The 16,690-nt window shown below is 53.1% G+C and overlaps 7 protein-coding genes across 7 annotated transcripts; 3 read left to right on the top strand and 4 right to left on the bottom strand.

Annotated features, from left to right (window-relative positions):
* Nucleotides 1-356: 356 nt before the first annotated feature.
* UCRPA7_5297 (putative translation initiation factor 4e protein) lies at nt 357-1,321 on the bottom strand (the record flags this gene model as incomplete). The annotated part of the gene is made up of 3 exons (XM_007917844.1): nt 357-688; nt 745-1,049; nt 1,146-1,321. The coding sequence occupies 3 exons, from the start codon at nt 1,319-1,321 to the stop codon at nt 357-359; spliced, it is 813 nt and encodes a 270-aa protein (XP_007916035.1).
* Nucleotides 1,322-2,231: 910 nt separating this feature from the next.
* Nucleotides 2,232-3,827, bottom strand: UCRPA7_5296 (putative kinesin-ii 85 kda subunit protein; the record flags this gene model as incomplete). Its single annotated transcript, XM_007917843.1, has 1 exon — nt 2,232-3,827. One exon carries the CDS (start codon nt 3,825-3,827, stop codon nt 2,232-2,234), a length of 1,596 nt encoding a protein of 531 aa, XP_007916034.1.
* A 718-nt stretch (nt 3,828-4,545) lies between these two features.
* On the bottom strand, nt 4,546-6,294 carry UCRPA7_5295 (putative pul domain-containing protein; the record flags this gene model as incomplete). Its single annotated transcript, XM_007917842.1, has 1 exon — nt 4,546-6,294. The coding sequence occupies one exon, from the start codon at nt 6,292-6,294 to the stop codon at nt 4,546-4,548; it is 1,749 nt and encodes a 582-aa protein (XP_007916033.1).
* Nucleotides 6,295-7,271: 977 nt separating this feature from the next.
* Nucleotides 7,272-8,919, top strand: UCRPA7_5294 (putative guanosine-diphosphatase protein; the record flags this gene model as incomplete). The annotated part of the gene is made up of 2 exons (XM_007917841.1): nt 7,272-7,503; nt 7,559-8,919. 2 exons carry the CDS (start codon nt 7,272-7,274, stop codon nt 8,917-8,919), a joined length of 1,593 nt encoding a protein of 530 aa, XP_007916032.1.
* A 357-nt stretch (nt 8,920-9,276) lies between these two features.
* On the bottom strand, nt 9,277-10,476 carry UCRPA7_5293 (putative atpase associated with various cellular activities aaa_3 protein; the record flags this gene model as incomplete). The annotated part of the gene is made up of 2 exons (XM_007917840.1): nt 9,277-10,278; nt 10,333-10,476. 2 exons carry the CDS (start codon nt 10,474-10,476, stop codon nt 9,277-9,279), a joined length of 1,146 nt encoding a protein of 381 aa, XP_007916031.1.
* A 504-nt stretch (nt 10,477-10,980) lies between these two features.
* Nucleotides 10,981-11,965, top strand: UCRPA7_5292 (putative ras-like protein rab7 protein; the record flags this gene model as incomplete). Its single annotated transcript, XM_007917839.1, has 7 exons — nt 10,981-11,010; nt 11,074-11,127; nt 11,208-11,303; nt 11,365-11,544; nt 11,601-11,645; nt 11,703-11,805; nt 11,856-11,965. The coding sequence occupies 7 exons, from the start codon at nt 10,981-10,983 to the stop codon at nt 11,963-11,965; spliced, it is 618 nt and encodes a 205-aa protein (XP_007916030.1).
* Nucleotides 11,966-12,945: 980 nt separating this feature from the next.
* On the top strand, nt 12,946-14,181 carry UCRPA7_5291 (putative thiamine-repressible mitochondrial transport protein thi74 protein; the record flags this gene model as incomplete). Its single annotated transcript, XM_007917838.1, has 4 exons — nt 12,946-13,176; nt 13,235-14,047; nt 14,106-14,126; nt 14,179-14,181. The coding sequence occupies 4 exons, from the start codon at nt 12,946-12,948 to the stop codon at nt 14,179-14,181; spliced, it is 1,068 nt and encodes a 355-aa protein (XP_007916029.1).
* Nucleotides 14,182-16,690: the final 2,509 nt, after the last annotated feature.

The raw sequence follows: 16,690 nt of genomic DNA, 5'->3' as shown, positions 1-16,690 counted from the left end.
AGACTCAGGAGCACAGACTTGACAATGTGGTGGATCAAACACAGATCGGACGAAACACTCTTACGACGGCAGCTAAATCTTAATTAATTCCTTGAGAGATTGCTCACTGAACAACGCCCTGCCAGGCCAGGTTTGAGATGAAAAACAGTATCCATTGTATCTAAGTATCGTCTTTCAGAGACGTGATATTCGATGCTATAAGAACTGTAAACGCCAAGGATGCAAGCCAAATACCCAAGATCCCAAGCATACTCTGTCCTCCTCTCATCCACAGCACTGAAGTGCATAATTCCGCCCTTCCAGCTCTTCACATTTCTCTCCACACAAACATCTTGAAACACCCAACTTCATCCCGTCTATTCGGCATCGGCCGGAGTCTCCTTGATAGTAGGCGGTGGTGGCATGGCCCCTTGAGTGGTCGAAGAACCCGCCGCCGCAGCCGCCGCCTCGCGAGCCTTCTGCGAGTCCAGAACGGCCTGTAGCTCTGGCGGCGCCTTAAAGCCGGCATGGTCTGAGTGCTTCTTATAGAAGTAGTTGTCCGCCTTCGGGCGGAGCTCGGGCGGGAGCTCCTCCAGCACGCATGCCAGGATACCGTCTACTGATTTCTTCATGGATGACTCTCTGTGCCAGATGGTGATGAGGTGCGAGTTGAATCGCACCGAGAGTCCCACGCCGCAGATCTGGTCGCCTGAGATGCAAATGTCAGCTTCAATCCGCATGTGTTTCCTCAGGATCCGCCATTACCTTCAGCCAAGGCGCTCTGGAGCTGCTCGCCAATGGCAAGGAGTTGCACCCTCGTCCAAAAGTCCGGGCCTGTGCTCTTGGGCACACGGAACGTCCAGCTCCCTCCGTTGATATTTCGCCGGTCCTCCCAAATAGGCTTGAAGCCCTGCTTGAACAGGTAGATAGACTCGCGCATCTTGATCTGGTCCACGGGCGTATTGTTGTTGTATCTCCAGAAGTCTTGGACGGACTCGATCTGGGTGCCGAGCTGCTCGAGCTGGACTTGGTACTGGTCGTCGTCACCCTTCTTCTGGTCTTTCTGCTGTCTGGGGGAGAGGCTCAGTATTAGCGGTGCGCTCAAGACAGTTGTAAGAGAGAGACATGGGCGAGAAGCAGGCAGTAGGGTGAATATGAGTATTTACCTGTCGAAATAGACATTCCAATAGTGCTGAGTTGGCAGAGGTCTCATGGCCTTCAAGAAGTTCCGCTTGGCATCGTCTCGCTGCTCGGCGGGTGAGCCCACGTTCGGCGAGTTGGGGTCTGATGTTTGGGACAGCGAGGAGAGCCCGCGAGTGAAAAGAGCAGGTCTTGCGGCCATGTTGGTAACTCGATGTATCAAGCAAGAAACAAGAAGTCTGAGAGAGCACTGAGATTTGCAAGATGAGTCGCTCTCTCTCGCAAATTCCCCGAAAGTGGGATGTGAGAGGTGGGAGGGAGGGATGTGGGGTGTTGAGAAAGGCTGACGACTTGGAAACACTTCACAGTCTGACCAGCTGAACAAACCCAGAGAGCAAACGGCGCAGCAACAGCGTTCAATAACAACAACGGACGACTCGAGACTTGACCGTAGGAAGAGGCGGTAAAGAGGGGAGAGAGAACGCGAGCAAGCTGGTGATGTCGCTGTCTTACGTTACTTATATGATACTACCTGACCCAGTCGACTCTTCAAGGTACCTACCTACCTACCTACCTTACCTAGCTAAGATAGCTGGGCTCCTGGGCAAGGGGGGGGGCCAGCGAAGCTGCTACCTCTCCTCTGCTATCCCATTCGACCCTTACTTACATTGGACGGGCGCTACGTTAGTCTTCTTCGACAGACCTGAAACAGCAGCGTCCTGGCTCGAGCCATGCTCTAACACGGTAAGGCTGCCCGGCCCGATGCCTGCCCACCCCGTTTCGGCCGTCTCCTGCTAGACGTAGCGGGAGAAGCCAGGGGAGTTAGGCCCCACTGCCCTAGAGCTTAGCGGACGACCCGAGTGTCATCGAGGAAACAATGCGCACGCACGCCTTCCAGTGAGATGAGCCAGCTACGCCACGAGCGCTTTCGGGATGCGCTTTCTTCACCAAGTGGTCGATACGAAGTGCCTTCAATATTCATTGACAATGCTTTGTGACAATAACCAACTCCTAGATAGTCATAACTCAGACAGTCTTATCCCGCAGTGCCTCCCTATGACTCCATAACACCCTTTCCATCTCGCTATAATAAATCCTTCAACCGTGCTGCTTCAAACATTGACTTTTGAGCCTAGAGGCTTTCGAGGGTTCTGCTCCACCACGAATCTGCCCTTGTCATCGCCAATCTTGCGCTTGAACATACTCAAATCATTAAGCAGAGTCTGCATATAGTCCTGCATGTCTCCAGCTCGCTGCTCGTAGTCCTCAGAGTCATACGCCTCGTCCTCATCATAGTATGCCTCGTCGGTGTTCTCCTTGTCGCCCTCCTTCAGGCCTTCTTCTTTGCCTCCTGAAGTACTTGGCCGGCTGCTGACAGTAACAACAGGAATGGGATTCTTCAAACTGTCGAGCGCGAGCTTCAAATGGAGTCTCAGAGCCTCGTTCTCAGTTTGCAAGGACCGAATCTTCGCCTCGGCGACCTGACTGCGCTCCTCCATAAGGCGCTGCATAGCGACAACACGGTTCTGGTACTCCTCCAATCGCTCTTCTTGCTGCTGAGCGTCCTTCTCCCGCCGTCGGCTGTCTGACACGGACAATTGCAGCACGCGGATCTCTTCTGCCATTGCCGCAATCTGTGCATCCCGTTCGGCCGCCGATATGCTGTCTTGGTTGACGACAGCCCGAGTCCGGATGCGTTTGGCCTGATCGGCGTATCGCAAAGTTGACAGTGTTTCTTCGTAATCAGATGGCGCGATGCAGGCTATCATTGCTGTCTTGGAGTTGCCTCCCAAAGAGTCCTTGAGCAACCAGGTTAGAATCGAGTCTCGATAGGGCACAACCACGTCTTTGCTACCCCCACGTTTGCCTGACCGTTGTGATTTGGGGTCTGCAAGAGCGGCAATGACTCGACCAAGAGTTGTCAGCGACTTGTTGATGTTGCTACCCTCACGAAGTCGCTGTCCAGTTGCCTCGGTTGCTTTGGCACGCTCACTACCTGCCAAGTCGACCAGTCGAATTCGTGAACTCCGCTCTGTAGTCTCATCTGTTTCGATATCGTGGTGAATCTGCTTGAGCATAATGGTGAAAACGGCATGGCTACGACTGGAAGTGTCATTCATCTTCGTTGACGCTGTGGTCCTCGAGGAATCGCCCATCTTCATGAAACGTAGAATCTCATCGATGCTGCGAACAGGCACTTCGGTCAGATCCTTGACATACGGCCCCTCGGTAGGTGACTCCCGAATCTTCAGATAATATGGCGCCTGGTTTGGAACAACTGGAACAAGCAAGTCGCGCACATGCTCATTGTAGACTTCGAAATAGGACACTCTGACGTTGTACGAAATGTTTGGCGTCTCGTTATGTGCTGCTTCGATGCGCTGGAAGAGATCCTCGCACGTCCGAGGAATTAAACCGGGCTGATCTGGGGTACCCATCATGGTGTAACTCTTGCCGGAACCGGTCTGGCCGTATGCGAAGATACAGGTGTGGTAGCCCTCGAAGTTGTGGTCCAGGAACTCCTCTCCCAAGCTGTTGTAAACATGCTCCTGCTCGGCGTAGTGCTCATCTTTTCTGCTGTGACTCCAAAAAGAATTATCGAATGTGAACTTCTTCTCCTCAATGACCTTGCGCGACTTCGATCTGGTGTTGGCCGGGTCGTGGTCGTTGGGTACGAGCAGTGTCGTGAGCTGGCTGATCGGATCCATCTTGATTAGACATTCTGCCCCTCGGTCGATCTCTGTTGTGCCATCATGCATTAGTCACATGCTTCTATACTCAAAAGATCTCGCAGGAACCCTCACCTCGAGGCAAGAATGCCCTCACACGGACGACGACGCGCACGTTGCCTCCGGGGTCCATTCTGGCGTGCGGCGGCACCGTGCCATCGCGTGAGCGCAGCGATGGTGTTGATGCAGACGAGCGGACAGTCCGCACGTCGGTAGCAGACGACGGCATGAGCAGCGGTTCGAGCGAGATGCCTATCAATGTCTCGTATATATCATCAATGCTCTCTCGGAAGCGCAGACGTCGAGAAGCATGCATCTGTCTTGCCTTCAGTCGACGTAAGGCAGCACCCCGGTGTGAAGCCCTGCACTTGCGTATTGTTGACAAGGATACCGTTTATGGAAAGCGTAGTGGGGTCGTTGCCAGAGCAAAGGTCGCAGCGGAGGTGGGCGCGACTGGGACGTTTCCTTTAGTTAGTGGAGAACAGGGGAAGCAGGCGCCGTGTAGACTTGCCTCGCCTTGCTAACCCTAACCCTGGTTCCATGGAGAGGTAGCCCGACATTGGTATAGCCCTTAAAGGTCTGTTGAGTATTGTAGCTATTACATACATTTTATACATATCTAGTCTAAACATGCCCTGAGTCTAAAAATCGCTTTCGTCTAAGAAATTCCATCATATAGAACACCTACTCTTGCAATCTACGATCTAGGCCGCTGAAGTCCCTTCCCGAGCAGCTCGCTTCCAACTTCCTTGATGAGCGAAATGTCTTTGAAATGCTTATTCTTCTCTAATATCGTGCTCTGTGCATCCATCATTCTCAAAAGATCTGCCAGCTCGCCATCTAGTGGCATCAAATAGGCTAGCAAGCCTAGCGCTAAGAGCATGCCTTTCAATGCTTCAGGTGATTCGTTCTCTTGAGAAATAGCCTCAAGGACTGAAGCTGCCAACTCGACTTGATCGCCTTCTGGCAGTGCGTCATCACCTGGGCTGTCCCGTCTCTTGGTGTTGTTCGCTAGAGACAAGTTGAACAGTAGAGACGCAGCAGCCACCCGCACGTTGCTGTGGCCATCATCTAGGAAGCTCGCTGAGATGAGCTGGATGATCGGTGCCCTTAACCTGCCATAGCCGAGTATCTGGTCCGGATATAACTGACTGGAGAATAGGTTACATGCCATCTGAAGTGTCACCAGCCGAAGCGGGTATGGACATTCTGAGAGGCTGTTGACATAGTCAAGGAGCGAGATGAGGGTGTGATGCTCGTTCTCCTCTGCTAAGTATCCGCTGAATCTGGGATCAACAAGACCACACCTAAGCAGGTCGACGATCGGAAACATGACCTCTGGTGGTAGTCTGTGGGTTGCATCTTGTAAAAACGTGGTAAATGCAGCCATGTCTGGCAGGGGAGCTTCCGCCGGACCTTCCTTGGAGCGAGCCTCAATGAAGTGGGCGACGTCCTTCACGGAATCTGCCGCACTCCCCATCTTGGCCAATAACTTGGGCAGTGGCGGTACTTTGGCGAACAACACTGGCTTTGCGTGAGGATTGGCGAAATTAGGCAGATTCAACGATGCGTGGGGGTGTGTTGGCCATGCCATCTGTACCAGCAATTGAACATTTCCCCGAAGCGCCGCAGGGTCAGCTCCCTGCCACCTGTTTTCCTCTCTTCCGTGCAAGTAGGTGATAAAAGTGGGAGTTGCGCGAATTCCGTATCGAGCGGTGACATCAAAAGCTTGTGATGTGTCGACCTTGATCAAAACCCCCTTGTTGCCCACCTCAACGGCTAACTGGTCGTATAGAGGGTAGAGGGTCTTGCAGGGCGGACATGTAGCAGACGTGAAGAATATCACGGCGCACGATTTCTGAGCACTTGACAAAATCGAATCCAACTCCTGAGCGCTCGTCACAATACGAACAGCGGCGTCGTGATGGTGATATTGCGCCTTTGGCTTGACGGAAGCGGTTTGCGTACTTCCTTGGATTCCGAGAATGCCACCGTTCTGCTTGTTGGCAGCGATTCGTTGGTCCAGGGCCGGGAGGAGCATTCTTCCGAGGGGAGACTGAAGCACAGCGTCTGGCATGTGCAGGATGTGATCTGGGATTCCTTTGCCTAGGAGAAAAGTGGCGAGGTCATTTGAGAAGTTGTTGCAGTTGTGTTTCCAGAGGTTGTAAGCCTCGACAGTGTAAATTTCTCGCAGCGAGTCCAGGTACTCTTCAATGACTTCCATCGGTAGTTCTGTCTTCCCGAGAGGGATCTCCTGCAGAGGCCGACCGAGGTGAGAAGTCCCCGGAGTAATGGCGACGATGTTTCCGTCATAAACATACTCTCGGCCATTCAGCTTGATTGAGGTGTGATAGACAGCATCAAGTTGGAACCCTAGCAAGCCCGCCGACATCTCTCTGGCGAGACCACCAGAGAGGTCGTAGACCAAGAGCGTGACGTCGGACATGATCAGATGATACCCTGGTCAGGTTCAGTCTTCTGTATTGTAATACCCACGAGACGTCGAGTAGATAACTCGCACCTCCGAGTTGACAAGTCGTTGGTGCTAACCAGTGAGTTGTTGTAGGAACCCACGGGCTTATCCTCAAATGAGTTTCAGGCGTAAGGTTGTCCCAGGATGTTCGTGGGTTTATGTTATCTTTATCACCGTTCACTAGATACCTGTAGCTTACGCAGACTATATACGACACTGTTCGCAGCCTCCAGATCGCGCGCGGAGGACGGAAGGCAACTATCAGCCACGAGTTCTGTTCCAATTGTCAGCGTCCACAATGGAATGCCGGCGAATGGTCCGCCGGGGGAAGCGGCGCTGAGAGGACACCGGGGGCTGAGAAAGGGACGTAGGTCTACCTCCTTAGCGAGCTTAGGCACCTGGGTAGGTGGCGCTAACATTAAGCCGCCACCCCGTTGTGGGTCAGTGGACAAATTTGGACACTTGGCCAGGGGCTCTCCTGCAGCGGGAAGTTGGCACAGGCGCAGTACGTACAGTACACGCGCACCAGCATTGATTGACTGGAGATGGGCTGGAGAGAAGCGATAACGTGGGAAATTTGAGATTAGAATTTCGACATTGCTGGGCCAGTCTGCCTCCCTATTACTCTTCAGCCCTTCCTCTTCCCCACGATCAACGCCGTATCTTTGAGTGCAGTAACCCCTTTTCCTTCCTCCAGAACGAGTCAAGTCAAGTCTGGTCTGGTTTTTGATTGATAGTCGACGGATGGTGTAACCTTCTTTCTCTCTAGTCTTTTTTAGTCGGGCCCCTCCATTCTTGTCTCTCGCTACACCTTACAGTTACGGTACTGTACTGTACTCCCTTTTCTTACTTCGCCTCTACGTGGCAGTTGGATGGGTCGCGTGCTTGATCACCACCCTTCTCCCTCTCGTTCTTGAATCCAATTCATTCCCTCCTCTCCCTTCCTCCCTATGCGGCGTACGTCGGTCTCTCTGCCGACCAAGCACGTAGCACACGATCCCCACGAGAAACCCGCTCGATACCACCCCGACGGGCAAGCAGGCATCCTGGAGAAACTCAAGGCAGGCATGGCGTCCCAGGCCCAGAAGACGCGCTGGTTCAAGACCGGCGCAATCGTCTTCCTCGTCTTCTTCCTGTTCTACTACTTCTCCCCCTCCGGAGTAGATCTGTACCATGGATCAGGTATGAATTGTGAATCCAAAGAAAAGCAGAGGACAACACCGCTGACTCAACGCAGGCTCCAGCTCTGATGGCCAAGTGCCTTCCGATTCGTCTTACGGCACCGACCGATGCACCAAATCGAGCTCCAAGGACAAGCCCATCGTCCAGTATGTCATGATGATTGACGCTGGCAGCACTGGATCTCGTATCCATGTCTACAAGTTCAACAATTGCGGTCCCACGCCTGAGCTGGAGTCTGAGATCTTCAAGCAGACAAAGAAGATTGACGGCAAGAGCAGTGGATTGAGTGCATACCCTGATGACCCCGAGGGCGCTGCGAAGAGCCTGGATATCTTGATGGAGGAGGCCCTTGCAAACGTTCCGGATAAGCTGAAGTCCTGCAGCCCTGTTGCCGTGAAGGCAACCGCTGGTCTGCGACTTCTCGGCCCTGAGAAGAGCCAGCGAATCTTGGACGCCGTGAGAACTCACCTCGAGACCAAGTACCCCTTCCCGGTTGTGTCCAAGGAGGAGAATGGTGTTGCGATTATGGATGGTTCTGACGAGGGCGTCTACGCGTGGATCACCACAAACTACCTCCTCGGTAACATTGGCGCTCCTGAGCATACCGACACTGCGGCAGTCTTTGATCTTGGCGGTGGCTCAACACAGATCGTCTTTGAGCCCAGCTATAAGGGCCTCACCGCCGGCGGACTTCCCACCAAGCTGGCCGAGGGTGACCACAAGTTCGACCTCGATTTTGGCGGCCGACACTTTACTCTCTATCAGCACTCGCATTTGGGATATGGCTTGATGAGTGCCCGTGACGCTATTTTTCAGACTCTCATCAATGATATCCATGAGGTTAAGAAGACCGACAGCACCTGGACTAGTGCGCCTGTCGTCAACCCCTGCTTCTCCTCGGGCATGGCCAAGACCGTCACTGTCAAGCTTGGTGCGGACCACCCGCTGGGTGAGACACGTGAATTCAACATGACGGGGCCTTCCGCTGCTGCTCCAGCGCAATGCCGCAGCCTGGCGGAGAAGATCTTAAAGAAGGATGCTGAGTGCAAGCTCTCTCCTTGCTCATTCAACGGTGTCCATCAGCCTTCGATTGCTAAGACCTTTTCCAAGGAGGACATCTACTTCCTCTCCTACTTCTTTGACCGTACCGAACCCCTGGGTATGCCCGAGTCTTTCACCCTGCGTGAGATGCATGATCTTACAAGCAGGGTATGTGGAGGAGAGTCCAGCTGGGACGTCTTCGATAGTGTTCCCGGCGCCCTTGAGGAGCTCCGAGACCGCCCTGAGCACTGCATGGATCTTAACTTCATGCTTGCTCTGGCTCACACCGGCTATGAGATGCCAATTGACCGCGAGGTGAAGATCGCCAAGAAGATCAAGGACAACGAGCTTGGTTGGTGTCTGGGTGCTAGGTAAGCCGATCTCCCTGCTTCTTTCCTTATGCTAGAAAGCAAAGCTAATCACGCAATACAGTCTGCCCTTGCTTGAGAAGGGTTCTGGATGGACTTGCAGGGTTACTGAGATTCATTAATGAACGAGCGACGTAAATTTGGGCAACTAGACACATCGGCAATTATAATAGTAGTGGGCATCGTCCAGTCTGGACGCGGCGTTTGGCGGTCATTTCACATGTATCATATGCGGCCACTTACCTTAGAGGTTGGCCTGGGACTGGTGTAGTATCAAAATTTGCCTAGAAAATCAACTAGACATGGAATTCAATGCGCTTGTTGAATAAGACTAAACTCAGCGGTTGTATGTTGTGATATGATGTTAGACCGGTGCGGGAACCATCCCAAGCACATCTTCGATGACCTCTTCCGGTCCAACGTCTTCCAGCAAAGCTTCAATGGCAGCGAGTTCGCTTCCCCATTGCATACTCCTCTCCTTTTCCGGCATCACAATCTTGATGCGGTGTAAGTAGATCTTCCTTGCCGCAAGAGCGACCAGCGAAGGTGTGACATAGTCCAGTCTATGCAGAGGAGCTAGACACTTCATCAGCTGCTCGAATTGCCTCGTAGCTGTTGGCGTTATCCCGCCGGCCACAGCGCGGTGCATCCTCAGGAACGAGACGATGTTCATTTGATATCGCAGCACATCCACATCAATCTGCACATCCTGGCTCATCTTGGCCAGGCACGCAATGTCGCCCTCTGAGAAGACCGGCTTGCTCAGACCTCCACCATCCCGCTCGACTGCTCCCTCGCCTCCGTGCCAGCTTTTCTTCACCACACTCTCGGTGCTCGCTGTCTCTGAGCCGAAGTCGGAATCTTCTCGACCGGTGCCATACTCTTCGTCGAGATTTGCAAATCCATCATCCGAGTCGTGCCAATGTGCAACGTAGAAGAAGTCGTTCAGGTGCGGCGTGACGCGGGCCTGGCCGCCAGAGTCGGCGCCGAGGACTGCCACGAAGAGGAACTGCTTCGGGGCCATCTGCACGCTGGTGCGCGTGAAGATGCGCTTCGTGCGGAGCAGTTCGAGCGCCTGGATTTGCACAGCCCTGGGTGCCCGGTCGAGGTTCTTGGCGAGCACTACGTTGGCGATGTTCGCCGTGGGCACGCTCGGACTCAGTGGTGTAGGCGCGGCTGCCGCTCCTTTCGGGTGGCCTGGCTGCTGGTGGAAGTAGGACTCTCCATGGCGGGTGAGGTATGGTGAGTTGGACCGCGGACCTGCAGATGGTGGGTGGAGGAGCAACGAGGTCGCGAACTCGTCGAGGGTAGTGTTCGGCGTGCAGTCGACGACGGCGGGCTTAAGACCGAAGGTTTTGGTCGATATCTGAAGTAGATGAGTTAGTATTGAGAGCTCCTATGAAAATCGGCTTAAGCGTACGAGTAGCAACTCTTCAATCAAGTCGTCGAGGGCATCCGGCGGAGTGCTGATCAAGCAGTGCTCCCTGCTCATCAACGACAGCAGAGCAGCAAGCTCTATGTCGCTTAGGTTGTGCACCTTCTTGAGGACATTCTCATCCGCCATTGGGAGAAAGGCTCGCTTAGCCAAGATCCATTGGTCTGGAGCCTCACAGCATCTCAGCCGATGCGATGGCGTTCTGTATCAGGATGAGTGACCACAGGTCGAAAGTGTACAAAGACGTCGGGGCACCTAAGATCAGAAAGCAGATGACAGCAGCTGCGCACGTGCCACCTGCGTTATTGATAGCGCTAAGCGTTGGGATGCAACACTTGAGCAAGTGCGTGATTGGCCTAGAGGCGCTAACCTGGTAACCTGGTGCCTCGCCGGGAGCTTTATCGGCGGTGGGTGCTTCTGGACCTTCGTCACTCCTCCAACCCAACGACTGACAATAACCACTCCAGCCCCCGTCCTGCTGATCTACTGACTGGAGCTGCCTGCTCTCAACGAATTCACTTGATCGCTGCGCAATCGCCTTGGCTCAGGGCTCGTTTGCATTCTAAAACATCTAGCTTTCCTGTCAACAAGCGTCCAAGTAGCGGACGTCACCGATACACTCCTCCGCCCATCATGGCTTCCAGGAAGAAGGTCCTCCTCAAGGTACCAAACATTCGAACTCGCCCACATTGTGTCAAGGACCATCCTAATTGAAGCAATCGATAGGTGATCATCCTCGGCGACAGCGGTGTCGGAAAAACGAGTTTGATGAATCAATATGTACGGCTCCCCCATCAACACCCCTACATGCAATATGATCCATGACGAGGGCGGGGTCTAACGTATGATTATGACGACAGGTCAACAAGAAGTTCAGCGCAAGCTACAAGGCTACGATCGGAGCCGACTTTCTGACGCGAGAGGTGCTCGTCGATGACCGGCAGGTTACGATGCAGGTGCGGCACATTCTCCGATACTCAGATTCAGGACTATGAGGTTGCTAAGATGTACATGCAGCTCTGGGACACCGCCGGCCAGGAACGTTTCCAGTCGCTAGGTGTGGCTTTTTACCGTGGTGCAGACTGCTGCGTGCTGGTATTTGATGTCAACAATTCCAAGAGCTTTGATGCACTGGATAGCTGGCGAGACGAGTTCCTGATCCAGGCGTCACCGAGAGACCCCGATAACTTCCCATTCGTATGTCCTATTTGTAAAGTTCGCATACGAAGGGATCTAACTAACTTTGGGGATAGGTCGTCCTGGGCAACAAGATCGACGTCGAGGAGAGCAAGCGAGTTGTACGTGATTTCGACGGTTGCCGAAGTTGAGAATGTCAGTTGTTGACGATATCACAGATTTCAACGAAGAGAGCCATGACATTCTGTCAGTCCAAGGGCGGGATCCCATACTTCGAGACCAGTGCGAAAGAGGCCATCAACGTTGAGCAAGCGTTCGAAGGTGAGCATCGTCCCATTTGGTGACTTTTGTTGTCTCTAACAGCAATGCAGTCATTGCACGAAATGCACTACAACAGGAAGAATCCGAAGAGTTCAGCGGCGACTTCTCTGACCCCATCAACATCCACATTGACAACGATCGAGATGGATGTGCTTGTTAAAGGCCATCTTGGTTCAGGACAGTGGCGCAAGCAACGGCGCGGCTGCTCTCCGTCGGGCCCTGCCTTTCCATGATTCTCCCTTCCCCGGTTGTACCATATCCTGTACCGGTCTTGTCTTGTCTTGATTTCTAGGCTGCAATTCGTTCATGCAGATTTGGGGTTTTTTGCTTTCCTGGCTGAGAGGTGGTTAAGATCCATAATACACGCCGAGCGTTTGCATGTGGAAGAGATAAGCCGGCCGACCATAGAGAGTCTGGTGATATCGTCTTCAGGATGCAGTAGATGGGTGCATTAATTCCCGGAGTATTCGAAGGTCAATATAGTATGCTTACATACATCGTACTCCTGCTTGCTCTGTGAACATTTACCTGCAACAGGTCCCTATCTAGCTTAGGAGCCTCATATATGGAATCCAGCACAATAGGATGTCTCCACTCGTGAGAAGACCTTACACGAGCTTTGGATGATTGAGTGACCTAAGCAAATGACCGGGCTCTTGTGGCTGCCTGCCTGCTGCAGTAATGTGGTGTTCTACCAAGGAATGGCGCAATGGTGAGACACATTGATGGCAATGATTGGGTGCTCTTCCCATTGCGTTGCTGTACCGTGCCTCGCGTGCCTGAGTTGGCTTGGCCCCTCCAAAACGCCCCAAGCCCAGCAGTAGTCAGGGGGGCACAAACACTAAAACACGACCCTCGCTCAGCCCCGAGGCTGCCCGCACCCGAAACCAACTAATTGTGTCCTCACCGTCGCAACGTCACTCTTTTCTATAACCGAGACGTCCTGGCCGGAAACCAGCAGACATCTGAAGCAGAGCTCCGGACGAGTCCATCCTTTTGGCTCGCTCATGTTCCAAGCAGCGGTCGACTTCGGCAGCCGGTGATGCCAACTTGTCCTCCGTTCCATGACACACACAGACACCCCTCCCTAGAACTCCTTATCGCGTGCCCTGCTTGCCGCCGACGGCACAGTCCGTCACGATGCCCGTAGAGCCGATGCTCCCGGGAGAGCTCGCACCGGACCATGAACATCACCACCATCACCAGAGGCGGTCACGCTCGCTGCGCGAACGGTCATCCTCCCGGAGCACGGGCGGACGATCGGGCCTGAGAGAGAAGCTGGGACTTGCCGGAATCGCGCGACGGACGCTGGGGATAACGCTTCTCCTGGTTACGGTGTTCTTGTGGACATTGTCGAACTTCCTCGCTAGTGTAAGTCTTATACATACGTATGAGGCATCTATGCAGACTGAAACTGACGATGATCTAGTCCATCTTCTCCGATAATACCTACAACAAGCCGTTCTTCCTGGTTTACTTGAACACGTCCATGTTCGCTATCTCACTCATTCCAATGCTCATAAAGTACTGTCATCAACATGGGGTATCAGGGCTCATCTCATCAGCGAGGGAATTATGGCAGCACCGTGGTGACTTTCGCAGACCACTTAAGACGCAGCAGGAGGAGGAGGACGCTACGGCCGGGGAAAGATTGCTCGTTGACGACGAGGGCAGCCTGGGGCTGATGGGCGAGAGCCAAGAGGAGGAGAAACTCAGCCTGCGAGAGACAGCCTGGCTCAGTCTCGAGTTCTGCATGCTTTGGTTCGTAGCTAACTACTTCGCCTCCGCATGCCTTGAGTATACGAGCGTGGGCAGCGTCACGATTTTGACATCGACGAGTAGCGTGTGGACGCTCGTATTCTGCGCGGTCATGCGCGTCGAGGGCTTCACCGTGCGCAAGCTGGTTGGCGTACTGGCCTCGCTGGCTGGCGTCATCCTGATCTCGACGGTGGACCTGTCGGGCGAGAGCGACGAGAACCGCGGCAACTTCCCGCACAAGTCACAGGCGCAGATCGCCATAGGTGACTCGATGGCTTTCTTCAGCGCCATCATCTATGGCATGTACGTCACGGTGATGAAGAGCCGCGTGGGGAATGAAGATCGTGTCAACATGCCGCTGTTCTTTGGCCTCGTAGGCTTGTACAACGTGCTTTTTCTCTGGCCTGGTTTCTTCATCTTGCACTGGACGGGCATTGAACCCTTTGAGATGCCGCCGACTGGGAAAATTTGGTCGATTATTCTGGTAAGCAATCGAAAATGAGATGTGCCTTACGAGACATGCATGTCTAACGACTTCGCAGATCAACTCGATATCGTCATTCGTCAGTGACATATCATGGGCATACGCTATGCTGCTTACAACACCTCTCGTAGTGACGGTTGGCTTATCCTTGACCATTCCGTTATCTCTCATCGGGGAAATGATCCAGTATGCGCAGTATGCGAGCTGGATATACTGGGTTGGCGCTGGTGTCGTATTCGTGTCCTTCTTGTTTATAAACCATGAGAGTCAGGAAGATGACGAAGAGGAGAATGACGACGTAGCAGAAACTGGATCTCGTCCCTCTGCTGTAGTATAATCACAGGGTTAATGGGTATATATTGATATTGATGCAATCAGGGAAGACTGGCGTTAGGTCTCCGGGGTTTCGGGCTGGGTTCTGTTACAGTACATGATTCTAGACATCTGTATACTAGGATGGATGATGGGATGATAGAATATGTTTTGCAGAGATCCATTACTTTGGGGTTCTGATGTGTGAGTGGAGTGACTCTTCACAATAAACGATCTTCACAAATTCGGCCCTACGTAATCGCAAGCAGGCAGTTGAATAAGTCGTTGTTCTTAGTCTCCAGCCTCAGGTTTCAAGCTGGCCCTGCTAGATCGAGATAAGGAACTCAAACGAGAGATCACTCTACAGAGAATCACTGCAAATGGTGCCGCACAGCTGCAATGTGACGTGTCGCATTACAGGACGCAGTGCGAGGTTCGGCACCGCAGTTTCACGATCAGCCTCAATCTTCCGAGCGGCAACTAGCAGCCGTTTTTGACGTAATGTAGGGTCCAGAAACCAGAGCAAAAAGACGTTATCTGACAATAGCGATGATACCTAACGTCCTGTCAAGAAATGGTGCATATTTAGTCTTTACCGGGCGTTAAGATCTGGATACCAATGGTTCGGAACACCTGCCGCAGATCTCCACTGTGTTGGGATGCAGATGAGAAGTCTAATTGACCCGGCCATTCCCGTGGGGGCTCGGTGGTAAGATGGCATTCTGCGCTTTTCGATGTTGGCGTAAAATTGCCCATTGCCCATTGCCCACCCGCAGCGATCGACACTCTGGCCCGCCGCAAGTCAAGATCGCCTCGAGTTGGGCCTAAGGCGAGGAGCCACGGCCATCCCTGTTGTGCAAGGGGCTAGCAGTGAGTAGAGCTGCTTAAAAGGTGCCCTTAGGTGCACATGGCCGCTCCAGAATGTCCGAATCTCAGGTCATTCCCCTCCCATTCTCCAATCTCCAGTGGGCTCCTCATGACTAGCAATGCTAGTTAGCGCCAGGCAAGCATCGCAAGGACGACCGGATCAAGTTTGAGCGGCTGGGTTTCTTGATTTGCGCCGTTTCTCGGGAGGAATCAGGAGCTACGAACATTTCCTTTGCTGCCGGTTGTTGCATTCCTTCTCTCTTTTCCTCTCCCTGTTTGTTCAAGGTTGTGATTCTGCATTTGCACTTCGAGGAAGTTGCGACCCATACGCCGCTTCCACTTCCTCGCGCCGTGTGTCTCTGTTGAGCATGTGGCTAGGGAAGGCACCTGCCGAATCCTCCTGTTCATAGTCACGAGGAAGTTGTGACTCGACAGAAGACTCCTGAGTGAATCCAACTACAAGTTTTCCAGCTCGCTTGGTTTCTTCACTTTCTTCAACTGCCTGTGTTATATCGCCAATATCCCTCCTGCTGTTTCTATATGAAGGAAGAAGGAAACCTCATAACATTCTTCGCAAGGCACAACCGCCGGACCAACCTAGATTGCTAGATTGCTACCTATCTTCCTATACTTCGTTATTTTGGACTACTTATGATCCGAAACCATTCTCAACACTGCCGTAGCCCTGCGCTTAGAGTAGCAGGAATAAGAGTCCCGACACCATGTCGACTCTTCCTGCAACGGGCCCACCGAGTCCCTCCCTGGGAGATGCCATAAACATAGCGACAAGATCAGTCCACGCAAAACTAAACAAGTTGATCCTATTGCGCCTCCCGTTGGCTGTACCTCCGCATTCTCCCACTCCTTCAACCTACGTCACTGGCTTATTGTATTTCGCTCCTATATACACAGCGTTTGAACGGTTATGGCAGCATGCCTTGGACGAAAAGGCTGCCGGAGTGGCGTGCCCTGAGGAGAATGAACCAAACGAACCTGTGGAACCTACTAGTACTCCTGCTGCAACGCTCAGTGTTGCCGACAGAGTGCACGCTACCGAACGGCCATCAGTCTGCTGTCGAAGGCGCGAGATTCTGCAGTATATGAAGATCCCTGGCCTCGCCCGCTCAAATCGACTGCGAGCGGACATCAAAGCCTTGACCGGATGGACGGATGAGGTGGTTGAAGAGCAGATTCGAGTTGCGACCAACACCGGCCGGCTCAATGATTTCATTTCACACATTGAGCGGTCAGTTACCACCAACTCACATGTCCTCATCGCCTACGCATGGGTTCTATATATGGCTCTATTCTCGGGAGGGCGCTTTATTAGAGCTTCGCTCGAGTCCCTCGGGGATGATTTCTGGAAAAGACTCCCAACACCCGTGCGTCCAAATATGATCGAATGCTCCCCATCAAAGTCCCAAGCCGAGATTGCCATCGCGCCGACGTACTCTGACGAGTCGC

The sequence above is a fragment of the Phaeoacremonium minimum genome (assembly GCF_000392275.1).
Source record: "Phaeoacremonium minimum UCRPA7 unplaced genomic scaffold PA7_03_scaffold_409, whole genome shotgun sequence".
Lineage (NCBI taxonomy): Eukaryota > Fungi > Ascomycota > Sordariomycetes > Togniniales > Togniniaceae > Phaeoacremonium > Phaeoacremonium minimum.
This window is presented reverse-complemented; position numbering and strand designations above follow the sequence as displayed.